Raw genomic sequence first — 27,893 nt, forward strand, 5'->3', positions numbered from 1 at the left:
AGCCCAGTCGTGGCCTCTTATCCTCTTTTTTTTCTCTCCCAAAAAAAGAGTGAAATGTGTTAACTGACTGGGGCCACCAGGTCTACATCGGGAAGACTCCCAAGGGGAAGACACCGCGGAGACCACACCCCGCCCAGAGAGAGGGGGAGATATTTTGAGTGGAAATACGTCACATGGTCTTGCCGAGCCTTGTCGGAAGTATGTCATGTGGAGAAGTCTCATGGTAGGTCCTACCCTACGGGGGAGGAGTTTCTACAAACATGGTGACTGGGGCAGAGGGCTCAAGGAAGACGCAGTTTACCAACAGGGAAACGAATTAGCAGAAGATATACGTCGCATGGGGTTACCTATGGGGAACCAACACATGTGGAGCACCTACCCCACTACAGGGCTTAGTTAGCACATGTACTGAGCCGGCAGCGAGTTTCTCCGCAAACTCGTCTGCCACAGGGCTCGGAGGAAGTAATCCAGGGAACACAGTTTGTGAACACTACTGGGAGTCAACAGCGCATGTATTCAGCTCAGCGGAGGTGAAAGGCACTATGCGCAAGTGATACACCCGGCCAGCTGTCCCGGACTTACCTGCTTGTGCCTGCCACTACATGGGATGAGACCATAAAGACTCTAAAGCTCTGCGTGCAATCCAAATAGATGCGTAAAGCGCACACCGGACACAGCAACGTCAGGGCTGGGTCTGCCTCCTCCTGGGGCAGCGCTTGCAGGTTCACCACCTGATCCCTAAATGGGGTCGTGGGAACCTTGGGCACATAGCCCAGTCGGGGTCTCAGGATCACGTGAGAGTAGCCCGGACTGAACTCCAGGCACATTTCACTGACAGAGAACACTTGCAGGTCTCCTACCCTCTTGATGGAAGTGAGCGCAGTCAGGAGGGCAGCCTTTAAAGAGAGTGCCTTAAGCTCAGCTGACTGCAGGGGCTCAAAAGGGGCTCCCTGTAGACCCTGAAGAACTACAGAGTTCCCATGAGGGAATGAGGCGCAGTCTGGAGGGATTCAACCTCCTGGTGCCTCTCAGGAACCTGATGATCAGGTCATGCTTCCCTAAGGACTTACCGTCCACTGTGTCGTGGTGTACCGCTATAGCGGCTACATGCACCTTCCAACCTCTCCTGCAGAAAGGAAAGCACCGACCCGACTGCGCATCTCTGGGGGTCTTTGCGTCGGGAAGAACACCACTTAGCCAACAGATGCCACTTCGAGACATACAGGTGCCTCGTAGAGGGGGCCCTAGCCTGAGTGATCGTGTCTACCACCACGGGTGGTAGGCCACTTAAGTCTTCCGTGTCCCATCCAGGGGCCAGACATGGAGATTCCAGAGGTCTGGTCGCGGGTGCCAGACAGTGCCCTGTCCCTGAGAAAGAAGGTCCTTCCTCAGGGAAATGGTCCTTCCCCTGCCGCGAGGAGCGTGAGGTCTGAGAACCACATCTGGTTGGGCCATTAGGGTGCCACCAGGACAACCTGCTCCTCATCCTCACTGAACTTGCACAGGGTCTGTGCAAGTAGGCTCACTGGGTAAACGCATGTTTGCATAGTCCAGGGGGCCAGCTGTGTGCCAGCGTGTCTATACCAAGAGGTGCCTCGGTCAGGGCAGTGGGAGATTCTCGGGAAGCGAACAGGTCTACCTGTGCCTGCCCGAATCGACTCCAAATCAGCTGGACCACCTGAGGGTGGAGTCTCCACGCTGACTCATAACCTGTTATGACAGCACGTCCACTGCAGTGTTGAGGTCGCCCGGGATGTGAGTGGCTTGCAGCGACTTGAGGTGCTGCTGACTCCAGAGGAGGAGACGGCAGGCGAGTTGTGACATACAACGGGAGCGTAAATGACCTTGACGGCTGATGTATGCCACCGTTGCCGTGTTGTCTGTCCGAACTAACACATACTTGCCCTGGATCAACGGCCGAAACCTCCACAGGACGAGCAGAATTGCCAACAACTCGAGGCAGTTGATGTGCCAACGCAGCCGTGGGCCCTTCCAGGAGCCGACGGCTGCGTGCCCGTTGCATATAGCGCCCCAGCCCGTTTTGGAGGCATTTGTCGTAACCACGACATGCCTGGAGACCTGCTCTAGGGGAACGCCTGCCCGTAGAAATGTGAGGTCGGTCCAAGGGCTGAAGAAGCGGTGACAGACCGGCGTGATGGCCACGTGATGTGTCCCACAGTGCCTTGCCGATCTCAGGACTCGAGTCTGGAGCCAGTGCTAAAGCGGTCTCATATGCATCAACCCAAGCGGAGTGGCCACCGCTGAGGATGCCATATGCCCTAGGAGCCTCTGAAATAGCTTCAGTGGAACCGCTGTCTTCTGTCTGAACGCCTTCAAACAGGTCAGCACTGACTGTGCACGCTCGTTCGTGAGGCGTGCTGTCATCAAGACTGAGTCCAACTCCAAGCTGAGAAAAGAGATGCTCTGAACCGGGAGGAGCTTGCTCTTTTCCCAGTTGACCTGAAGCCCTACTTGGCTGAGGTGCTAGAGCACCAGGTCCTTGTGCGCACACAACACATCCCGAGAGTGAGCTAGGATTAGCCAGTCGTCGAGATAGTTGAGGATGCGAATGCCCACTTACCTTAACGGGGCAAGGGCTGCCTCTGCAACCTTCGTGAAGACGTGAGGGGACAAGGACAGGCCAAAAGGGAGGACCTTGTACCGATACGCCTGACCCTCGAATGCAAACCGCAGGAAGGGTCTGTGTCGAGGTAGAATCGAGACGTGGAAGTACGCATCCTTCAGGTCTACCGCCGCGAACCAATCTTGATGCCGGATGCTCGCTAGAATGTATTTTTGCGTCAGCATCTTGAACGGGAGTCTGTGTAAAGCCTGGTTCAGTACTCGCATGTCCAAGATTGGCCGCAACCCACTGCCTTTCTTAGGTACAATGAAGTAGGGGCTGTAAAACCCCTTCTTCATCTCGACCGGAGGGACAGGCTCTATCGCACCCTTCTGTAGGAGGGTGGCGATTTACATGTGCACGGTAGCGGCGTTCTCGCCTTCACCGAGGTGAAGTTTATGCCACTGAACCTGGGCGGATGTCTGGCGAACTGAATCTCGTAGCCGAGTCGGACAGTCTGGACCTTCGAAGCCTTTCTTGGGTTCTTGGTGGCCGGCCGTGAGATGGGTGGCGTCTGCTCCTTGCGGTGGGCTGGGCCGCAACGTTGCCGTGGTCATGTTCTCGCAAGGAGTACATGACCCATCCACGAACGCTGTCTCCGCGTGGGTAGCGCCCAGACATGAAAGACAGCGATCATGACTGTCAGAAGGCGAGTGATAACGAGTGCAACCGGGAATAACACACAAACAGAAAGGCATCTTTAAAAAGATGTTCTGTGTGTGCCGCTCTTTTAGAGAAATATACTCTTTTTTTTCAGAATATATTCTTTTATTTCTGCCGAAGTGCCCAGGGGCGTTCTCTGTAGTGCACCAGTGCAGAGGGGCAAAAGCCGCAGAAATGCGCCATCAGATCCAGCAGAAGTGAATGAACAGCTGTGAGAATTCAGCTTAGTGAGCATTGACCGTTCGGCTCCAAAGAGAAAATCTGAATGAGTGGTTGCATACCAGCTCCTTTTATACCCGTATGTTCGGGGGAGTGGTATGCAAATACCACTCGCCAATTTTCATTGGCCTTTTTTCAAAGACCAGAGGTGTTTCAGGCTCCCAAGAGTGACCCCTAGTGGCACTACATCGACACAACATCGAGTGAGTGACAGATAGGGAACACTGGTTTATGCAATCACTGGTTTAAATATGGTTTATGTAAAATTATTGGTCAATGGATCATTGCTTAGAAGTTTTCATTAAAATGATTAAACTTGGTGAAATGTGCAAATCAACATACCAGAGCCCCGAGCCAGAATGGACTGTACAGATCTGCTGAGTTGGTCACATCCAATTGCATATTAATTCCAAACATGAATAGACATACACCCATCATCATCAGCACAATCTGACACACACTCACACACACACACACACACACATGGAGAATGAACAAAGTATAACAATGTTTCAGGAGGACTACTTCTCAGTGATATTGCTTATGTTACTTAAATCAATAATAAGAGGGAAAAACCAATGAACAAGTATATCCGTTAGACATGAAGAGGAGATTGGGGCTAGTTGTCACATAGGGATGTTGTCACAAGTGCAATCTCTCAGTAACTTTAAGATTTTAGTCAAAAGTCCAATTACACAAATGTGTTTTTTTCTAGCAGAGGTTTTGTATGGTGATTCAAACACCTGGTCCAGACTCCTCTTAAATTAACACATTGGCACACAATTAGTCAAGAGTAAACAAAATTATAGTCAATTTTAAATGTAATTGTATTTTTAATTGTAATATCTTTTGGCCAAAACAATGGTATGACATATTTTTATTGTTACCTTTACCGTATTTGCTGCTTCATGAATTGTTGTTTAATAAATGCTTTTCTGTTGACATATTGCTAAAACGTCTATAATACATTTTAAATTACTTTGTAAAAGGTAGGTTTGGGAGGAGCTTGTTCATCTAGGCCTGCCAATCATATCCCAATGACAACTTACCACAAATAGGGTACAACAGGGCTAAAGGCCCCACGCTGATTTGATTTTGTTTTCTCCCAAAACACTAAATAGCAGCAAAAAATCTAACAGTACTTTGCTTAACACCTGTTTGTCTCTATACACTGCCAAATGTTCCTGATCCATAAGATCATTGTGTGCAATGTCCAAAGTTTGATTCTGAGGTAATTTGATCTAATATTTAATACTTTTTAAATGTTGCAACTATATGTAGCTAATGAGAAACCCTGAAATTATCACATTTATTTTGAGACAAAATACTTATTTATAATTTTCAGTTTTGTTCAAGGTCATTAAATGAAAAGTTTTTTAATAACTGTCCAATAAGTGAAAGGATAGTATTTGGGGTAAAAAGCCCCCCTGTTGAAGGTGCTAAAAGTCCCCATAAAACACATTGTTTTTCTTAAGTGGGGCAATAGATTTGATAAGAAGAATGTTCAAAATGGGCTCATATTGACTGATCCATTCACAATGGAGATTCATTTGTTTATAGAATACTTGAGATGTTATAAAATGCCAAATGTGACTGAAATTAACATTAAATTGTTTACCCTTTTCTGTAGTAGTTTTTTGAGTACGTATTATCTCAATTTGTACTCAAAAAAGCATCTTGCTGTCTCAAAATTATTTTGACAACATTTGCTCTATAACTATTGTCCCTGTATTTACACAACATCACAATAACCCCTTGGGGGCCTTTTACCCCAAGTGTGGGGTGAAAGGCTCCTTGCCACCATTTTAAAAAAAATATATAATTTAGATAAAAACAACCTTCTGTTTTTATTTCTTTTCACACACATTATGTTGCACCATCAATATTCAATAAAACGAAATGTCTTTTTTCAATCTTGATACATTTTGTGACCTGCAAAATAGCACACTTTATGTTGTGCCTTTAGCCCCATTGCACCTTACCCTGTAACAACACTATGTTGTCAAAAAATAAATAAATATGTCAACGTGTGTTAAATGAACTGCTTCTTTTTCCTGGACAATAAGGGTATAAATGTTCCACGGAGGAGCATAAACAAGCCAGTTATGCCCTCCGCAAAACTATCAGAGCAGCAGAACGCCAGTACAGGAACAAGATTGAAGGACAGTTTAACACCACCAACTCTAGAAACATGTGGCAGGGAATTTATATCATCACGGACTTTAAAGGAAATAAAAACTCCACCACTGCCTCTCTCCCAGATGAGCTAAATAATTTTTATGCTCGTTTTGAGGGAAATAACACCACCCTCGTGGAGAGAGCTCTTGCGGCCGTAGCTACAGAGGTTAGTTCACTCTCCGTCTCTATAGCGGATGTAACCCGATCCTTCCGACGGGTGAATATCCGTAAAGCCACGGGTCCAGATGGCATTCCGGGCCGTGTCATCAGAGTGTGTGCAAAACAACTGGCTGGTGTTTTTATGGACATTTACAACCTTTCCTTCTCCTTGTCTGTGGTCCCCACATGCTTCACAATGTTCACCATTGTGCCTGTACCAAAGCAATCCAAAATCACTTGCTTAAATGACTGATGCCCTGTTGCTCTGACCCCCATCATCAGCAAATGCTTTGAGAGACTAATCAGAGATTACATCTGCTCTGTGCTGTCTGCCTTACTGGACCCATTGCAGTTTGCACTCCACTGATGATGCCATTGCATCTACACTACACACTGCTCTCTCCCACCTGGAAAAAGGAACACTTATGTGAGAATGCTGTTTGTAGACTACAGCTCAGCATTCAACATCATAGTGCCCTCAAAGCTTGATGTGAAACTCCAGGCTCTGGGCTTAAACAGCTCGCTGTGCAGCTGGATCCTGGACTTCCTGTCAAGCAGACGCCAGGTAGTTAGAATGGGCAGTAACATCTCCTCATCACTGACCCTCAACACTGGAGCCCCACAGGGCTGTGTTCTCAGCCCACTACTGTATTCCCTGTACACACATGACTATGTGGCAACACATAGCTCCAATGCCATCATTAGGTTTGCTGATGATACGACGGTGGTAGGTCTGATCACTGACAATGATGAAACAGCCTACAGAGAGGAGGTGAACACTCTGACACCCTGGTGTCAGGAGCACAACCTCTCCCTCAATGTCAGCAAGACAAAGGAGCTTGTGGTGGACTTCAGGAGAAGAGAAAGAGAACACAGCCCCATCACCATCAATGGAGCACCAGTGGAAAGAGTCAGCAGCTTCAAGTTCCTCGGTGTCCACATCACTGAGGAACTCACATGGTCTGTCCACACTGAGGCCGTTGTGAAGAAGGCTCATCAGCGCCTCTTCTTCCTGAGACGGCTGAGGAAGTTTGAAATGAACTGCCACATCCTCACACGGTTCTACACTAGCACTGTAGAGAGCATCCTGACTGGCTGGATCTCCACCTGGTACAGCAATAGCACCGCCCACAACCGCAAAGCCCTGCAAAGGGTGGTGCGAACTGCCAGACACATCATCGGAGGTGAGCTTCCCTCCCTCCAGGACATATATACCAGGTGATGTGTGAAAAAAGCTTGGAGGATCATCAGAGACTCCAGTCACCCGAGCCATGGGCTGCTCTCACTGCTACCATCAGGCAGGCGGTATCGCAGCATCAGGACCTGCACAAGCCGACTTCATGACAGCTTCTTCCCCCAAGCAATCAGACTTTTGAACTCTTGATCTCTCACGATCAATATACATCGGCACTGCACTTTATTAATCTTATATCTCACACTAGACTGTCATAAATTACATTCTCTCTTAACAACACACTGGCAACTGACTATCAACCGACAGCCTGAATGTCAATACAGTACAATACAACCTACTGTACATTTTATATATACTATATATACTATTTTTATTGTATAATGTGTATTCTATATTGTGTGTACTGTATACTGTACATTCTATGTTATTATTTGTATATTGTGTTGTGTGTAATTATGTGTATATTAGATTTTAAATTGTGTTGTGTAAATCTGAAGTTTATTGTAAACTGGTATATGTCTCATCACTGTCATGACTGCTATGTTGCTCGGAACTGCACCCAAGAATTTCACACACTATTGCACTTGTGTACATGGTTGTGTGACAATAAAAAGTGATTTGATTTGATAATGAGAGAATTTTTATTTTGGGGTGAACTATCCCTTTAAGGTTTATTCCTGTAACAGATATTGACTTTGATAAATGAATGATTGTGTGGAAGTGTTGTGTCTCACTCCGATACTCTTGGGTTCTCCTCTGAGGAAGCGGTGCAGGGGTTTACTGCCGCCTGTCACTGTGGTGAGCGGCTCCGCTACACTCTCTGCTGTCCGATCCTCTGCCATCACTACAGAATCAATCACAGTATCAGTAAGGATATTAACAATTGGTATTCCATTTTTTTTTTTCAAATTTTCCAGAAAAAAATTTTATTTTAGGAGGATAAGACAATCCCAAAACATGACCAGATGGTGGATACATTTCAAATTCTGGATTCCCACCCTTTTTGACCAATGAATTTCCATGACCTTTTAATACAGGCATTTCTGATTAATGGATACAGATTTTTAAAAATCATTTTGATTCAGGCCAATTTGTAATTTATTAAAAAGAACGAGACTCAAAAGAATGATTCACTCGTAAATCTGACATTATATGGTGACTTTACATGCAACTTTTACTCTACACAAAACTAGAAACTACATATATTCTATAGACATTTCCATGACTTTGATATTTTATTCATTTACAGGCCTGAAAAAAACATATTTTAATTAGACCTATCTGATATCTCAAAGATTTTCAAACTAAAAAAAAAAATAAATACTAACAAAATGCAAAAAAAAAAAAAGCAAAAATTACAATCTCAACTATAATTCCTCCAAGAGCTTTATAGCAACATCCACCAAACTCACACCTTCAGGCTTTTCTGACAAAGTGTGCTATAGCCTATCTTTTCTGAATTATTTACCGAAATTACTGGCAAAAATGTTTGTTGATGAAGGTTTTTGTCACGGATCCACCTGACCTTCCCGCCACAAACACTCCCGCTCCCCCGAATTCTGACCTGTCTCCAATCACTGTGTCAATCAGCTCCTCTATATAACACTCCACTCTCCCATCAGTCTTCGTCTGGTATCAACGCAGTGTACAGACTCACTTACCTTCTACTTACCTGACTCTTCAGACGCCATTCCAGCAAGCTCCCTCGAAGATTCCTCTCCAGAGTTTATTCCAAGTCTCCTCTCCAGCGTCTCCTTTCCTTTGTGTAATTCTCCAACCCAAGTAATACCTCAACCTGCAAATACATTAACCTCCATCAAGTACTATTGTCTGTTCCTGAACCGATCTGCTCATTCTTCACTCACCTGCTAATTGCTGTCTGTGTTTGTGTTTGTTCCAATAAATACCTGCATTTGGGTTCACCACCGTCTTCGAGTCTGGGTTACTGTCACAGGATACCAGACCATTCATAAAACCATAAACCCAGAAGGTCCGGACCCCGTCCAGGAGCTGGTTGACACACTCCGTTGAGCACTAACCAACTCATCTAACCCCTCAGCTTCACCGATCTCAACCAACACTTCCGCAATTTCTTCACCGGTCTATTCTGCCAGTCCCTTGGTCAATCCATCACCATACTCCGGATCGGCGGAGAACTGCGGCAGCTTATTGCTCTAATGTTCGCTCGCCCTAGAGATGCAGCTGCACCTATTCCCCACAGAGCGGGCTAAGGTGGCTTATATCATCAACTTGCTCTCTGGACGAGCACTGCAGTGGGCCCAACCACTTTGGGAGCAAAACAATCCCGTTACTCAAACATTTGAGAGCTTCACTTGACACTTCAGAGAGGTTTTCGGATGCCCTGAGGGTGATACTTCCGCTGGTGAACAACTCTGTAATCTTCGTCAAGGTAAAGTCTCCGTCCAAGATTACGCTCTCAAGTTCCGCACCCTAGCAGCCTCCAGCAGATGAAATGAGACTGCTCTACTCACCACTTACCGTCAGGGGCTCGACCCAACACTGCGGCTGCATCTCTTCATTTGATGACACCATGGGGCTCAAGTGCTTCATCCAACTTTCCATTCGAGTAGCCAACCGTTTGAAGCCCTGCCTCGATGAAGTGCCCGACTTGCAGTCTCCGCCTATTCCAGCACAATCACCCTCTGTCCAATCTTCAGAACTAGGCGGGGAGCCCATGCAGATGGATGTTTTTCGGCTATCATCGGCAGAGCGCCAGCGTCAGTTGGCCCAGCGGTTGTGCCTGTACTGTGGTGGTAAGGGACACGTCATCTCGGTGTGTCCCATTTGTCCTCCATGCCCACTGTTGAGTCATGTTACTTACTCTAACGTTAGTTCCTCTCCTTTGTCTACCAGTGTGATGCTTACTGCTTCCAACTTCTCCTTTACAGTACACGCACTCCTCGACTCTGGGTCAGCTGGCAACTTCATCTCAGACGCGCTCTGTCACCAGCTCCAGCTCTATCCACGGCCATGTCAGCCCAACCTAAGGATTCACTCCATTATTGGCAAACCCATCAGTAGATGTGTGATTCGTCATTGTGTGGGTCCCTTTACACTTCAAGTCGGGTGTCTCCACCACAAAGCCATCACCCTCCTGGTTTCGGAGAACTCCGCTGACATCGTGTTGAGACGCCCATGGCTCGAACAACATTCCCTCATCATTTCCTGGTCTACCGGCGACATCTTGAAGTGAGGCTCCCAGTGCTCTCCTTCCTGTTTCCCCAATCTTCCCATTCCAAGACCCTCAATTATCGTCAAGAAATCTCCTCCTCTCTGTCTCAACTCCACCTCCATCGAGAGTCCTATCCGCTCCACCTCCGTGGAAATCCCATCCTGTTACTCCCACTTCCAGGATGTCTTCTGCCCACTCTGCGCCTCACAACTTCCTCCACATCGACCTTGGGACTGTGCAATAGACCTTCTCCCCGGTGAGCCAGTGCCCCTTGGCTAAATATATCCTCTCTCCATCCCTGAACAGAAGGCCATGGAAGAGTACATCGAGGAGGCTCTCAACCAGGGCTACATCCGACATTCCACATCCCCTGCTGCTTCTAGATTTGCTTCGTGGTGAAGAAGGATGGAGGTCTCCGGCCCTGTATTGAGTACCACTCCCTCAACAAGATAACCGATAATCCGATATCCACTTCCCCTCGTCTCGGCGGCCTTGGAACTGTTGAGAGGAGCTACCATCTTCACCAAGCTGGACCTGCGCAGCGTGTTTAACCTCATTCGAATCTGGAGGGGAGATGAATGGAAGACCACCTTAATAACCCCAACCGGCCACTACAAGTCCGGTGATGCCGTATGGCCTGGTCAATACCCCCTCCGTGTTTCAGGGCTTCATGCATGAGGTGTTCCGCGAGTATCTCCATCGATTCCTCCTCGTCTACATCGACGACATTCTGGTCTACATCCGTAAAGAGATCGACCATTGTCAACACGTCGCACTAAGGTTGGAAAAGCTGAGGGAATACCACCTGTACCTCAAGGCTGAGAAGTGTTCTTTTTATCAGTCATCCCTCCAGTTCCTAGGTTACAACATCAACCCTGAGGGTATCTAGATGGACGAGGAGAAGGTAGAGGCTGTACGATCCTGGCCCATTCCTACTACCATCAAGGAACTCCAGCGCTTCTTGGGTTTCGCCAACTTCTATCGCCGCTTCATCAAGAATTACAGCTCTCTCACAGCTCCCTTAACCTCCCTTCCCCGATCCAAGCCTAAGTCTCTGACCTGGAACTCCGAGGATTCCTACGCCTTCCAACATCTGAAGGAAGCCTTCACCATGGCCCCACTTCACATCCACCCTGATCCTAGCAGGACTTTTGTGGTGGAAGTGGATGCCTCCACTAATGGCGTAGGAGCCGTCCTTTCTCAGCAGCTGGGGAAACCATCTAAGATCCATCCATGTGCCTTCTCTAGAAAACTCTCCCTGGCGGAGCAAAATTATGATATCGGAAACTGGGAGCTCTTGGCTGTCAAATTGGCCCTGGAAGAGTGGCGGCATTGGCTAGAGGGGGCCAAACACACCTTCCTGGTACTAACTGACCACAAGAACCTCAAGTACCTTCTGGAGGCTCATCGTCTAAACCCTCACCAGGCATGATGGGCCCTCTTCTTCACACGTTTTAGTTTCACCATCTCCTATCATCCGGGGGACAAGAACATCAAGGCGGATGCCCTTTCCCATCTTTACACTCCAGAGGAAAGCCCCGAGAAGTTGTACACCATCCTTCCTCCTCACATAATTGTAAGCCCTATCCAATGGACCCTCGATGATAGAATCGCCGAAGCCACCGCCATTGAACCTGTTCTGCCAGGCTGTCCAGCCAACACAACCTTTGTACCCTCCTCTCAACATCTGTCACTCATAGACTACATCCACTCCTCCTTGGGCACTGGCCACCCTGGGACCAATAGGACCCTCTCGCTTGTCCAGGACTGGTTCTGGTGGCCGCGCATGGACAAAGACGTCAGAAGGTTCGTCCAGGGATGCCCGGAATGTGCCATGTCTCGAACCGCGACAACTACTGGCTGGCAAGCTCCTTCCACCACCCATCCCACGTCGACCCTGGTCACACATTGTGGACCCTGGTCCGGAGAACCATCAGATGTCCCAGCAGTCAACCATTGGTTTAGAGAGAGCGAGAGGGTCTGGGACTTAACCCACCATCACCTGCAGAGGGTGGTCTGTCGCCAGAAGATCCCTGCCGATGCACTGAGATCATCTAATCCCATCTACCAACCTGGGCAGAAGGTTTGGCTCTCCACTAAGGACATCCAGCTGCACCCACTAAACAAATCAATTCTGTCACCTACCAACTCCAACTTCACCCCGAATACCTTATTCACCCTACTTTCCACGTCTCCCTCCTGAAACCTCACTATCCATCTCTCTGTGTTACTCAGAGGACAGGATATACATTTAGGTCTTTTGAACTAATAATGCTTAATGTGACACCGTCAGATATAGATATAAATTAAAAAAACTCTGTCGTTTTTTACCCTTGCTACAGTATATAGATCATCTGCGCCTTATTCTGATTTCCTTTGTGAATTTGTAATTTTTTTTATCAGATCTTGTAGTTACTGTAGATAGAGCTTTAATTGTTGGTGACTTCAACATTCACATAGATAATGAAAATGACACATTGGAATTAGCATTTATCGATATTCTCAACGCTCTTGGAGTCAGACAAAATGTAACAGGACCAACTCATCGCCATAATCATACGCTAGATTTAATTCTGTCATATGGAGTTGATGTTGATAATATAGAAATTCTGCCGCAGAGTGATGACATCTCAGATCATTACCTCATCTCTTGTATGCTGCGATCAGCTAATGTTACTCAATCTACACCATGCTATTGTTCAGGTAGAACTATTCTTTCGACCACTAAAGATAGCTTCACTAATAATCTTCCAGATCTATCTCATACACTCCGTATATCCCAAAGCCTAGAAGAACCTGATGAAATAACAGAAAATATAAATACAGTCATCTTTAGCACTCTTGATAATGTCGCTCCCCTTCGATTAAAGAAAATGAAAGAAAAAAGCCCAGCACCATGGTACAATGCTCACATGCTCTCAAGAGAGCAGCTCGGAAAATGGAGCGCAAGTGGAAGAATACAAAATTAGAGGTATTTTGCGGTGCATGGAAGGATAGTGTCTGTAGCTACAGACAGGCACTAAAAGCTGCCAGGTCAGCATATTTTAGCAAACTCATAGAAAATAACCACAACAATCCTAGGTGTTTATTTAGTACTGTGGCTAAATTGGTTAGGAATAAAGCCAGAACCAGATATTCCGTCGCAGCACAAGAATAATGACTTCATGAATTTTTTTACTGATAAAATTTAAATAATCAGAAATAAAATTGGAATTATGCAATCATCTGTCACAGTACCTCAGAAAACAGTGTCTCATAATTTTCCTCACACGCAACTTCAATCCTTCGCTGTCATAGGTCATGAAGAACTAACAAAACTTATCGAAACATCAAAAGCCACAACATGTTTGTTAGATCCAATACCAACCAAGCTCTTAAAAGAAGTATTCCCAGTAATCTCAGAACCTCTTCTTAATATTATTAACTCCTCGCTATCCTTAGGACATGTCCCAAGAAACTTTAAAATGGCAGTTATCAAACCGCTTATTAAGAAGCCACAATTTGATACTGGAGAACTGGCTAGTTATAGACCGATTTCAAATCTCCCATTTATGTAAAAGGTAGTATCCTCCCAAATATGTTCTGTTCTACAGAGAAATAGTATATATGAACAATTTCAGTCAGGATTTAGGCCTCATCACAGTACAGAGTCTTCTACAGTGTAAGATTACTGTACTAATTACTCTGTCTGAAAAGTAATTGCATTACTTATTACTAATTACTTTCTAAAACCCTTATCATCCTCGAACAGATGAAAAATGCAAGGATAAACATGAAATTGTTCTTTTAATTCTTTCAAATAAATAATATAAAATCAAATAAATTAATCGTGAACTGGCAAAAGAATTTAAGGGGGCTGCAATAAATTAGAAAACATGCATTTTAACATTAGATATTAAATTTCAATTTTAAATTCACTATTGTTATATATAGAATACAGTATAATCTATACAGTATTTAACACAATTACATCAGAAGTAACTGTAAATTACTGAAAAATTAAAAGTAATCCATTACTTTACTTTTTCCAATGAAAAAGTAATTTAATTACAGTAATCAATTACTTAGTAATGCATTACACCAACACTGTATATATATATATATATATATAGCTATTTTTTTTTCTTCGTGGTGTCCTGCCATGGACACCTTGCCTGTTTAATGTCCCTATCTGTCACTCACTCGACGTTGTGTCGATGTAGTGACACAAGGGGTCACTCTTGGGAGCCCCAAACACCTCTGCTCTTTTTTTAAAAGGCCAATGAGAATTGGTGAGTGGAATTTGCTTGCCACTCCCCTGGACATACGGGTATAAAAGGAGCTGGTATGCAACCACTCATTCAGATTTTCTCTTCGGAGCCGAGCGGTTCTATTCATTGAGCTGAATTCATCCACCAAGTTCATTCACCTCTCTCTGCTGGATTTTATGGCGCATTTCAGTGGCTTCTCCCCCTCTGCATCTGTAGTTTGCAGAGAACACCCCTGGGCACTGCAGCAGAACATATTAAAAGAGTATATTCTAATATAGTATATTTCCTTTCCAAAAGAGCGACATACACAGAACGTCTTTTTAAAGATGCGTCTTTTTAAAGATGCCTTTCCGTTTGTGTGTTATTCCTGGTTGCGGTTGTTATCTCTCCACTTCCGACAGCCACGATCGCTGTCTTACATGTCTGGGCGCTGCCCACGCGGAGACAGCGTTCGTGGATGAGTCATGTCCTCATTGTGAGAACATGACCATGGCAATGTTGCGGTCGCGGCTTGCATTTGTTAGAAAGCAAGCCACCCCAGTGGCTCCCCGTGCCAGTCCTTCTACCTACGGGTTTGAGGCTGCACCGGTTAGCACTGGGGGTGATTTGGGGACCTCAATGGGATCACCTCCGCCGGGTATCCCCCCACAGACCTCCCATTCCCCAGCATGCTTGCTTGCCCCGATCGAGTGCTCAGACGAGATCGCCGGCTCGTCTCAGGGCGAGTTTGACCTCTTGTTCAGAGCCCGGGAAGTGGATAAGTTATCGAACGCAGCATTGGAGAGCGGGCTCGTCCAGTTGGACATGGAGGCTTTGACTGGGCTTCCCCCTTCGGGGATGGCTGCCCAGTCCCGGGCCGACGCGGAAATGATGGACATGCTTTCCCGGGCGGCCATGAGCGGGACCCTCCACTCCCCCCTGAACCCTTGCGGCTCAATGATTGGTTCCTGGGCTCAGGGCGCCACCCACGGCCATGCACCGCCACCATTCCTTTCTTCCCGGAAGTGCATGAGTAGCTGACAAGATCGTGGGAGGCACCTTTTACTGCCCAGTCCCGATCTTTCAGCTCCCCTGCTCTCGCTACCCTCGATGGCGGAGCGGCTAGGGGGTATTCGGTGATCCCCAGGTGGATAAGGCGCTCCCGGTGCACTTATGTCCGCAGAGCACTACCACCTGGCGTGGGCGCACGAAACTCCTGTCCAGGGCCTGTAGGTTTATGTCGTCCCTGACGGCTAAGGCCTACAGTGCCACTGGACAAGCCGCCTCCGCCCTGCACGCCATGGCTGTCCTGCAAGTACACCAAGCCAAGGTGCTAAAAGAGCTGCACGAGGGTAGTTCTGTCCCGGGATTAAAGCAGGAACTGCGCTTGGCGACCGATCTTGCTCTCCGGGCGATGAAGGTCACGGCGCAGACTCTCGGGCAGGCGATGTCCACCCTGGTGGTCCAGGAGCGCCACCTTTGGTTCAACTTGGTCGAGATGGGAGAGGCAGACAAGGCACGGTTCCTTGATGCCCCCATTTCCCATGTGGGCCTGTTTGGCGACACCGTTGAGGACTTTGCCCAGCAGTTCTCGGAGGTGAAAAAGCAGACGGAGGCCTTACAACATATCCTGCCCCGGTGCGGCTTAAGACCCTGCACCCCGTCTGCTTGTCGCCAAGGGCGTCATCCTGTAGCAGCAATAACACCGGCTCTGCTGCAGCCCGCTCCTGTGGCCTGGCTCCGGGGTGGAGCCCTCCTGTGGCCTTTCTCACTAAGTACCCGAGAAAGGCTTCGAAGCGCCCCCAAGATGGTCGATCCAGGGGCGAGGAGACCCACTTCTCTAGAGCTGGCGAACAGACCACTACATCCCCCGTTGGAGGGCCGGGAGGAGAATCTTTTGTCGCTGCATGCCCCACAGGCTGCGGTATCCAGAAGTTTGACAAAAGTGGTTTTCTCGTTTCCTGGGTCACAGGTCCGGTGCGCACGCCCTTCGTCACGGCCACCGTCCACCATCCCGCTTTTGCAGGTATGGCGCTCCAGCAGCGGACCCCCTGCCCCTGTGCGCCCAGCTGTGGCACAAACATGCCCACACAGGGTTGGTTCCGGTGGACTATGGGGATGAGGTTCCTCCTCCCCCCCTCGGCCAATCTTACGATGGGCGGCAGGAGCCAGGCTTTGATGTCCCTGGACTCAGCATGGCCACGGGGCTCGAATCCCCTTGACGTGGCACCTCGAGCTCCACCCCATCACAAGGCCCCACCCACCAGTACATCCGACGTGATCATTCCCTTGGTGTTTGGGCACGTGGCTCGCGCTTTCCAACCCGTCGCGATCGCTGTCCCGGACCGTCCAATTTGGCTATGCGATTCAGTTCGCCAGGTGCCCGCCCAGGTTCTGCGGCGTCCGCTTCACCCCTGCACAAGGGCACGATAGAGCCTGTTCCTCCAGCCAAGGTGAAAAAAAGGTTCTACAGCCCTTACTTCATCGTACCAAAGAAAGGTGGTGGGTTGCGACCAATCCTGGACCTATGAGTACTGAACCGGGATTTGCACAGACTCCTGTTCAAGATGCTGACACAAAAACGCATTCTAGCAAGCGTCCGGCATCAAGATTGGTTCGTGGCGGTAGACCTGAAGGATGCATACTTCCATGTCTCGGTCTTACTTCGACACACACCCTTCCTGCGGTTTGCCTTCAAAGACCAGGCATACCAGTACAAGGTCCTCCCCTTCGCCCTGTTCCTGTCCCCTCGTGTCTTCACGAAGGTCGCAGAGGCAGCCCTTGCCCCGCTAAGGGAAGTGGGCATCTGCATCCTCAACTATCTCGACAACTGGCTGATCCTAGCTCACTCTCAAGAGTCACTGTGCGCACACAGGGACCGCGTGCTTCAGCACCTCAGCCGACTGGGGCTGCGGTCAACTGGGAAAAGAGCAAGCTCTCCCCGGTTCAGAGCATCTCTTTTCTCGGTTTGGAGTTGGACTCAGTCTCGATGACAGCGCACCTCATGAACAAGCATGCACAGTCGGTGCTGAACTGTCTGAAGGTGTTCAGACAGAGAACAGCGGTTCCACTGAAACACTTTCAGAGGCTCCTGGGGCATATGGCATCCTCAGCGGCGGCCACACCGCTCAGGTTGATGCATATGAAACCGCTTCAGCACTGGCTTCGGACTCGAGTCCTGAGATGGGCATGGCGCCACGGGACACATCGCGTGATCATCACGCCGGTCTGTCGTCGCCTCTTCAGCCTTTGGATCGACCTGGCATTTCTACAGGCAGGAATTCCCCTAGAGCAGGTCTCCAGGCACTTTGTGGTTACAACAGATGCCTCCAAGATGGGCTGGGGCGCTGTATGCAATGGGCACACAGCCACCGGCTCTTGGACTGGCCCACGGCTGCGTTGGCACATCAACTGCCTGGCAGTACTGCTCGCCCTGCGGAGGTTTCAGCCATTGATCCAGGGCAGGCACGTGTTGGTCCAGACAGACAACACAGCGATGGTAGCATAAATCAACCGCCAAGGTGGTCTACGCTCCCATTGCATGTCAAAACTCGCCCGCCGTCTCCTCCTCTGGAGTCAGCACTGCCTCAAGTCGCTACGAGCCACTCATATCCCGGGCGACCTCAACACTGCAGCGGACTCGCTGTCACATCAGGTTACCCTCAGGGGAGAGTGGAGACTCCAACCTCAGGTGGTCCAGCTGATTTGGAGTCAATTCGGTTGAGCACAGGTAGACCTGTTTGCTTCCCGGGAATCCTCCCACTGCCCGCTTTGGTAGGCCCTGACCGAGGCACCTCTCGGTATAGACACATTGGAACACAGCTGGCCCCCTGGACTATGCAAGTATGCGTTTCCCCCAGTGAGCCTACTTGCACAGACAAGGAAGCACTGTCTCCAAACAGAGGATCGCCCACTGGGTCATTGACGCCATCATGATGGCATATCATGCTCAAGACAAGCCACCCCCTGCGGGGTTACGAGCCCACTCTACCAGAAGTGTGGCTGCCTCCTGGGCCCTGGCCAGTGGCGCCTCTTTGGCAGACATCTGAAGAGCAGCGGGCTGGGCAGCACCCAACACCTTTGCGAGGTTCTACAATCTCCAGATTGAGCCGGTCTCGTCCCGAGTAATGGCAAGCACAAGCAGGTAAGTTCCGGGACAACTGGCCGGGTGTACTGCTTGCGCATAGCGCCTTTCCCCTCCACTGAGGGGGAGACGTGCGCTCTTGACTCCCAGTAGTGTTCACAGACTGTGATCCCTGAATGACTTTCCTCCTTAGCCCTGTGGCAGTCGAGTTTTCCGAGAAACTCGCTGCTGGCTCAGTAAGTGCGCTAATGAGGCCCTGTACTGAGGTAGGTGTTCCGCATGTGATGGTTCCCCGAAGGCAACCCCATGTGATATTTTCCACAAAATCATTTCCCTGTCGGTAAACTGCGTCTTCCTTGGGCAGGGGCCCCTCTGCCCCCGGTCGCCATGCTTTGTAGAAACTCCTCCCCCTTTGGGTAGGACCTACCATGGGACCTCTCCACATGACATACTTCCGATAAGGCTCGGTAAAGACCATGTGACGTATTTCTACTCAAAATACCCCCCCCCCTTTTTTTGGGTGGGGTGTGGTTTCCGCGGTGTCTTCCCCTTGGGAGTGACACCCCCCGACGTAGACACTTAGGGCTCTCAGTCAGTTAACAAATTCCACTCTTTTTGGGGAGAAAAGAGAAGGAAAAGAGGCCTTGGCTGGGCTAGCCTGTCCACCTATTCGTTGGGCAGTCGACTTGTTCCTGAAGGACTGTTCGACGCTCATAAAGAGTGTTGGGGGAGGTTACGTGACGGCTTGGTGTGCTGGCTATGAGGCACACAACAGTCTGCCTGTCACACACCGCCACTTCACGTAACACCGTTAAGTTAGTTGTGCCATTTTGTATAGGGAACCCAATGTCACTACATCAACACAACGTCGAGTGAGTGACAGATAGGGGAAGTCATGGTTACTTTCGTAACCTCCGTTCCCTGATGGAGGGAACGAGACATTGTGTCCCTCTTGCCACAATGCTGAACTACCTGCTGAAATGGCCAGGACCTTATCTCGGCTCCTCAGCACAAAACCTGAATGAGTGGTTGCATACCAGCTCCTTTTATACCCGTATGTCCGGGGGAGTGGCATGCAAATTCCACTCGCCAATTCTCATTGGCCTTTTAAAAAAAGATCAGAGGTGTTTGGGGCTCCAAGAGTGACCTCTAGTGTCACTACATCGACACAATGTCTCGTTCCCTCCATCAGGGAATGGAGGTTATGAAAGTAACCATGACGTTTTCTGTAAAGTAGACTCATGAACAGAGAAGTTAACCAGTTCCAATGATTCCTTCAAGTCTTTAGCTGTAACTCTAGGTTTCTTTTTTACTTTTTTTGGCACAATACATTGCAGTTAAAAAACATGGAGATGGGATGTTTTTTTTTTTTTATTTAACATTATTTTAGCGTCTGTTCTATCCAATACACGTGACGTCCTAAGCCTAAGTAAAGCAGGTATACAAATGGAAATCACTTCATTGCACTGAAGGAACTCTAAAATTCAGTTGCACACTAGCAGCCTCAGGTGTTGTATGATGAGTTCTGCTGAAACTGCAAATAATGAAAGTGAAACCAGGAGCAGGAGCGTGATGCGCCTTTTTGTTTGAAGCGCAAGAGTAATAGATATGATCTGACTGCACAAGATAAACTTAAAGTTTACAGACGTTTAATGATAGTGCCATATTATAGCAAAGCCACATATGGGACATGTTTAACATTTAACACTTTGTACAAAAAAAAAAAACAAAAAAAAACTGTACCAGCATTTTATATATTGTTTTGCTTGTTTCCCCTTTTGTCTATTTTAACTCCCATTAAAAGTGGATGTGATGTCTGGGGGAACTGTTAAACTTACTGTCAGTCAAGGTCACATGACAGGAAGTAGGAAGTGTTTGATACCAGATATGATATATAAGGAAGCAGCATGGCGCACATGAAGGAGGTGTTGGTTGATGATCATTGTTTGGTCTTATGATTGTGGAGTACTCTCTTAGGTACTTGCTTACCTCTCTAGGACTTATACAACACGGTTGGGCCTATTGTACTTAGGATCATTGCACTTTAGGATCATTGCACTTAGTATTGTATTTTCACCGGTGGGCACTGGACTTCACATTTGGACACTCAAAGACTGTTGTGGTATAGTGCCAGAGCCTCTACATCTTGTTACAGACTGAGAGTGAACTATATTTATTGTAAAATCTTTTTTTGTTATTAAAATGTTTTATTGATTCATAAATTAACACAAGAAATACAACAACATCTATATAATGAATCAAAAACTTTTAACATTAAACCCCCACTATATCCCCTCCCCCTACCAAACTCTCAAACCACCCTGACCCCTCCATGAACACCCCTGTGGTCAATAGAGTATAGACACACACACACAGAAAACTAAAACAACAACATAAAATAACATACAATAATCAAGTATAATAATAATTAAAAAAAAAAAAAAATTTAAAAACAAATTTAAATTACTCCCTCCACCGCCCCACCTCGAGATTCCCTCAAAAATGCTAAATAATTGCCCCATTTCTTATTGTAAGTTTCCCTAACCCCCATCCTAATACTCGACCCCTCCTCGAAGGCAGTCACCCTCCCCATCTCCGCGCACCACTCCGGGAACGAGGGTGCTCCATCTGACTTCCAACTCCTCAAAATAACCTGTCTACCAATCATCACACCGGTCAAAACCCAGTCCTTCATGTGCTTATCTACCAAATCCATGACCTCCCTATCACCCAAAATACAGAGTCTGGGGCAGAACAAGACCTGAGTGCCCAACACATCACACACAAAACTTTGCACCTTCAGCCAAAATTCTTGGATCTTAAGGCACCCCCAAAAAACATGGATGGTGTCTCCATCTTCAGTATGGCATCGCTAGCAGATGGGTGTGTCCTTAAGACCAAGCCTATACAATCTAGAGGGGGTCCAATAAAATCTATGTAAAATCTTAAATTGCATAAGGCGAACCCTTGCATCTCTAGATGCAGACTTTATGTTTTTTAGAATCCTTGCCCACACTCCCTCCTCCAATACCAAGTTTAAATCTTTCTCCCATAATCTTTTAAGAGAATTTAAAGCTCGGTCCCCCAGACTCTGAATTAACAAGGAGTAATACACTGATGCCTCATGACCCTATGTATAAGAGATGTCATAACTTTACTTAATCGATTAGCCAGAATTTTGGACAAAATTTTTACATCTAACTGGATCAGCGAAATTGGGCAGTAACTTTTACACTCGCTTGGATCTTTATCCTTTTTTAGAATCAGACTGATCCGGGCTTGTGTCACAGTTGGCGGAAGCTTTCCATTCTTTAATGAATCAGTATAAACTTCTAACAAAAGTGGCGCCAGTTCTGTAGCATAAGATTTGAAAAACTCAGCGGCAAAGCCATCAGGCCCTGGAGCCTTGCCTGTAGGCAGGGACTTAATTACCTCATCAAGCTCCTCCAAGTTTATCTCAGAATCAAGAGAGTTTTTTTGCTCACTCGTCAGTTTAGGGAGATCTAATGGTTCCACAAAGTTCCTAATATCTTCATCAGTAGACGAAGACGTGGACCTATAGAGATCAAGATAGAACTCTTTAAAAGCATTATTAATATCAATAGCCGAGGTAAATATTTCACCACAAGCAGATTTCACTGAGGGAATGATAGAAAAAGACTCTCTCTGCTTTATATATCTAGCCAAAAGTTTTCCTGCTTTATCACCTGACTCAAAGTATGACTGTCTTGCCCTGAATAACCAAAACTGCACTTTCTGTGACAGAATAGTATTATATCTGTATTTCAAACGAGTCAATTCTTTGAGGCCATCAGATGACATACGGCGCTTCAGCTCTGCCTCTGGACTTTTAATATTTCCTTCCAACTCCACGAGTTCTTGTGCTTTGGATTTTTTGATGAATGAGGCATACTGTATGATTCGACCCCTAAGAACCGCCTTAAGTGCCTCCCAAGCCACGCCCACAGAGGATACCGAGGACCAGTTGGTCTCCATATAAACACTGATTTCAGTCTTTAACATTTGTTGGAAATCAGGATTTTGCAAAAGGGACACATTAAGGCACCAACTATAAGATTTATTTTTCTCTATATGTGGCATCACCTCTAAACTCACCAGGGCGTGATCTGAGACTAAGATATTTCCAATTGAGCAATCAACAACAGAAGAAATAAGGGATTTGGATATTAAAAAAAAATCTATTCTAGAATAAATCTTGTGGACTGATGAAAAAAATGTATAGTCCCTACCAGATGAGTTCAAAAGTCTCCAAATGTCTGTAAGACCAAGATTTTTACACATCCTGTGAAGCATCAATGTTGCTCTAGGGGATTTGCACACTTTTGCTTCACTATGATCAAGCACTGAGTCCATCAAAAGATTAAAGTCTCCTCCCAATATTATATCATGAGGGGTGCCAACGGTTTGCAACATCCCTTCAACATCTATAAAAAAGCCATGATCATCAGCGTTAGGTGCGTAATTATTAGCCAAAATCAACCTTTGCCCTTGAATTTCAGCTAAAACAATAATTACTCTTCCTAATTTATCTTTGCTCTGTTTGAGACATTTGAATTGTAGATGTTTATTTTCCAATATAATGACTCCCTTGCTCTTACTTGAGCCAACACTAAAGAAAACATGTCCACCCCATATCTTCCCAAATTTTTCAGCTTCCTGCGGGGAGAGATGTGTTTCTTGAAGAAACACTATATCATATTTCTTACGTTTAAGAAAAGTAATAACCTTCCTTCTTTTTATGGGGTGCCCCAACCCATTCACATTCCATGTGGAGAGAGACAACATATTCATATTAACATTTGACATATTGATATAGAAGAAAAAATAAATTGTGTGTCAAAAACAAAATTATATAGACCACATTCCCCAATAGTGAAACAATCAACCCCCGAACAAAACAAACAGAAAAAAGATAAACGTACGCATTAACCCCGCGCACGACAGCGCCAACCGGCGACAATCCATCTAAACTCAAAAGGTCCATGAACGGCCATGAGTCCCCACGACAACTTTGCCATCGGATTGCTCAATTTTACCTCACAAATTTGTGAGGCAAAATTACATAACAGAAAATACTTTGTAAAATAAACCCAGTCAATAGGAAGAATGAACACTAAGAACGTGTAGATTCATTCACAGAACTGTTTTAAAGGTGTGATCCTCCACAAGACAAATTCCAGCTGATATAAAACCGTTCATATTCCTCGGACAGACAAACGAATGTTCAGTGAGCCGGCTGTTATGAGTTCAGCGGATGACGTAATCATTCCAGTGTCCCATAAAAAAAAAAAAAAAAACTCAACAAAACAAACTACAGCCAGCAGGAGGAATAAGCACGAAGAACGAACAAATTAATCCACAGCTATTCCAAGGAGTGTTATTCAACAGAACATGCTCCAGCCGCTAGGCGGAACCAATACAAAAAGAAACAACACCGGCATCCCGATTCCCCGGATGGTCGAGTCAATTCACTCGGAGGCTGCATAAAAGTATATACCATGACTTACATAATCCGTTGGCTTCATAAAAAACATCCTTTGTGTGAGCAGCATGTAGATATTTTGCGGTCATCCGTAGTGTCCACTCTCAATCTGTCCGGGAACTTCAATGCAAAAGTAATCTTTTATCAATGCAAAAGTTTCTTTAAGGAAAAGTGTTATTCACAAAACAAGCTCCAGCCGCTCGGCGGAGCCAACGCAAAAAATCCAAAATGTCACCCAGCATCCTCAAGAGTTAGTACAGCGAGTCAGGCCCACTCACATGAGAAACATCCAATGGTTTACTCAGTCATTGATTCTATAAAAGACATTGCCAGATTTGGACATGTGAATACTTTGCGACCGACCTTCGTTTCTATTCTCAGTTTGGCAGGAAACATCAGAGCAAACGAGATGTTTTTCTGATGTAAGAGTTTCTTACATTCCTTGAACCGATCGTGTTTCTCTCTTGTCGAACTCGCAAAGTCCGGGAACAAGAAAATATTATGATTCTTCCAAGAAAGCTTCCCTTTGCTCCTCGCCTGGCGCAACACAAGATCTTTATCGGATGATCTCAGAAATCTGGCCAGAATCGATCTAGGCCTGTCTCCCTCAGCAGATCTGTGAGACGGGACTCTGTGAGCTCGCTCAATTTCCAGCTTGTGGCCTGTTATGTCGAGCAGACTCGGGAAAAATTCGTCTAGGAATTTCACCATATCTCTGCCCTCCTCAAGCTCAGGAATTCCAACAATTCGAACGTTATTCCTGCAGCTTCTATTTTCAAGATCTTCAAGCTTTTCAAGGAAATGTTCCAGATCAACTTTGATCGCGGGTGGATTAGCGGTTAATTCCCTCTCCGAAGATTCCAGAAAATCGATTCGTTTTTCAACATCAGTCACTCTTCTACCTAACTCGGAGAATTTTATTTCCATCGCCGTGATCGATCGACGTATTACAGCGAGATCCTCCAAGTCAGCAAGAATCTTCGTCAACATCACCGACATGTTGGACAACTGACGCTGGATCTCCTCTCTCACCGCGCCATCCAAATCAAGTCCCCGGTCTGTAGGCCTGTTGGGGCTTTCATCCTGAACACGTAAGTGTCTTTTAATGTCTCCCGAGCCCGGGGATTTGGACTTCTTTGCCATGTTTTGCAACAAAGGGCAAATGTGTAACTGGGTGTAATAAATTTCACCAGATTATAATATGAAAATAATCGATAATTCAGCAAAGTGCGCAGAGCTCGTCGCTCACACATCTGCTCCTTGCATGGCGTCCAGGGTGTCTCATTTTTTGTAAAATCTTGTTAACTGTATATATTGTAAATATAAATGCCTTAAAATTCACTTATTTGTTTATGGTTTTCCTTGTTCTCACACATATTCCCACAGAAGATCAGATCCTCTTTTTATTGTGTGTACAATACATCTAATCGTTACAATTAGAGATGGGCGGATCCTAAAGTATCGATACTTCCGATATTGATGTTGCATCAAAAATATTGATCCTCACACAAAAATATCGATTCAAATTTTCTTTTTTTTTTAAACTAGGGATATTATCATTTGGTTACCATGAACAATAATCACAAGATTAAAAGTGAAAAAAAGGATTGTGCTATATTAGCAAATACTTATGCAGGATGGGAACTATTTCTTCTTCCACTCATCTTAACATGCATGCTGAAAGACAAGAGCAGACAAGTGCTTGTGCCATCACAAGGCTCATTCAAACAAGAGGAATCAGTGCCTTGTAGAGGTAATGATAGAAAATCAGAGAAAATTTTATATCTAAAGATGACATTTCTCATGAGTTTGTGTGTAATTGTTGTTAATAAGTAATTTAAAAAAATACCATAATTTTACTAAAATACTAACCATAGTTTTACTACAGTAATATTGTAGTAATTACCATGGTTAATTGTGTGGTAGCTATGGTTTAACTAATTACCATGGTTAAACTCTAGTTACTGTATATTATTGGTATCGGATCTAAAAGAAAATTAATGGTATTGCCGATCCCTAGTTACAGTATTAATCTACTATAAATAATGCTGAATATTAAATATAATAATGCTATAGGGGAATTATCCTGATGTCAAATGTCATGTCTGATTTGATTTCATCTGTTAGTTATTATTATTTAACTGAATAAGCATGCACTTCCATTAAATATGTATTTTTGAAAATAATATTTAGATGTAATCAGACAATTTCATTTTAGAAATATTCAATTTTAATTTAAAATATTTTAAATTAATTCAGAGATGGTGTATAAGCAGCATACATTTCTGTATTTTCAGTAGGCAGAATTATTAGCTAATATTTCCATTTGGTGTCACCATTGCCCTGGCTGATTTTTAGTCCCAGTACATCTCTGATGGATCATTTGGCACTTTTAGGAACTGTCATTTTATCTACATTTTTAAGGAAAGGAACTGTTTTGCATATGTCTTAAAAGTTATAATAATAATAATAATAAAACTTTCAATCTTAACTTTTCTTGTTTCAGGCTTAGTTTAAAGAATTGTGAATCAAACCATGAGTTCAGTATCGTGAACTGAACTGAATCGTGAGATTTAGTGAACCGTAACACAGTAACTTCTCAAATGTAGCTAACTGTACCTCAGTACACTATATTTTATATTACGGATAGTTTATCATGCTGTTTGTGTTGATAGGCTATGTCATATGTTTGATACATGTTTAAATAATGAAATATTTATACTGTAAATTTTTCAAAATGTTTAAATATTTGGTTAGAGTTTGACAAACTTTCTTTTTCAAGTTTATAATTTATAAATTGAAAAAAAAAAACTACTTCTACTATAGATTTATCTAAACAGTATATAAAAGACAACATAGTGGAATTGAGAGAATCATAAAAGGCATTCATAAAATTAATTTGCTTTTTTGATTGGCAAACACAAGCAACTACACAAATTTTAAATGAAAATGAAAGTTGGAGTTTGTCAAATACCTGCATAAGTCTGTGTAAAAGCTGCAGAGATGTCAACAACAGAATTGTGCAAGAGCAGAACTCAAAGAAACATGAGAGGAAAACTGAGTGGGAGGAGAGAAAATGCTCAAACAGACAAAAAGCCCACTTCACCAGGAGAAAGAATCTGTAGAGCAACGATGTGAAGCTTTACGATTTTACCCTCACATTTCAATGTTGTCAGACATATCTTAACTGAGTATTTGAAATGAAGAAAGTTTTAACAAGAAAGAAACCTTGTGAATGTTGAGAGAGATTAAGTCAAGGCAACTGTGTAGAACAGAAATGTGTAAGCAGCTCTTTAAGCTCCCAAGAGATAACAGCTGCTTCACATAACAAACTAACTGGATCCAGATGTATTTCCCTCATTTTGACAAAATCCAGTGAAATACCCATTTAGACAACATGACAATTACAAAATTCAAAACATAATTTCTTCTGCAAAAAAATAAAGAAATAAAATAAAAATAAAAATATAAAAATGTGAACCTGACATGTTCTGTTAAATAACAATGTTCTTAAACTGCTTATTCTCCCACATTCATTTGGTCTCATCTCTTCTCTGGGCGTTATTCAGCGCACGTCAATCATTAAACTTGAGCCATTCAAAATTGGTTGTTGCAAAATATAAGAAAGTTCATTCAAATGTTGATATAATATCTATTGCTAAATATGCACATATCATGTGAGCCTGTTTTGTTTCATAGAGTTTTGTCATGCCTGTTTGGTCACTTGTTTGATTCATGGCTTATTGGTTAACCGGTTAATAACCGGTTAATACTGGCGGTTAGTTGGCAGTGGCGAATTCTCAGGGCCAGCAAAGCCTTCTCTGCTGACCTAACATGCCAAATAAAT

General features: G+C 45.2%; 1 protein-coding gene across 3 annotated transcripts in view; it reads right to left on the minus strand.

Moving 5' to 3' along the window:
• The window catches only part of si:ch1073-291c23.2 (uncharacterized protein LOC799862 homolog), a 49,713-nt gene extending 22,598 nt beyond the window's left edge, over positions 1-27,115 (minus strand). The window contains exons 1-4 of one of the 3 annotated variants that reach the window (XM_051647489.1): positions 27,021-27,109; positions 25,675-25,723; positions 7,772-7,881; positions 3,848-3,955 (exon numbers count right to left, since the gene is read on the minus strand). In XM_051647489.1, the coding sequence (XP_051503449.1) occupies positions 3,848-3,955; positions 7,772-7,881; position 25,675 (219 nt within the window). In that variant the 5' untranslated portion in view covers positions 25,676-25,723; positions 27,021-27,109. Of the gene's footprint in view, positions 1-3,847; positions 3,956-7,771; positions 7,882-8,709; positions 8,833-25,674; positions 25,724-27,020 lie in introns of those variants that run through there. The other 2 variants (XM_051647490.1, XM_051647488.1) reach the window with 2 other exon arrangements.
• Between the last annotated feature and the right edge of the window lie 778 nt (positions 27,116-27,893).

This window comes from Myxocyprinus asiaticus, chromosome 21 (assembly GCF_019703515.2).
Source record: "Myxocyprinus asiaticus isolate MX2 ecotype Aquarium Trade chromosome 21, UBuf_Myxa_2, whole genome shotgun sequence".
Taxonomy (NCBI): Eukaryota; Metazoa; Chordata; class Actinopteri; order Cypriniformes; family Catostomidae; genus Myxocyprinus; species Myxocyprinus asiaticus.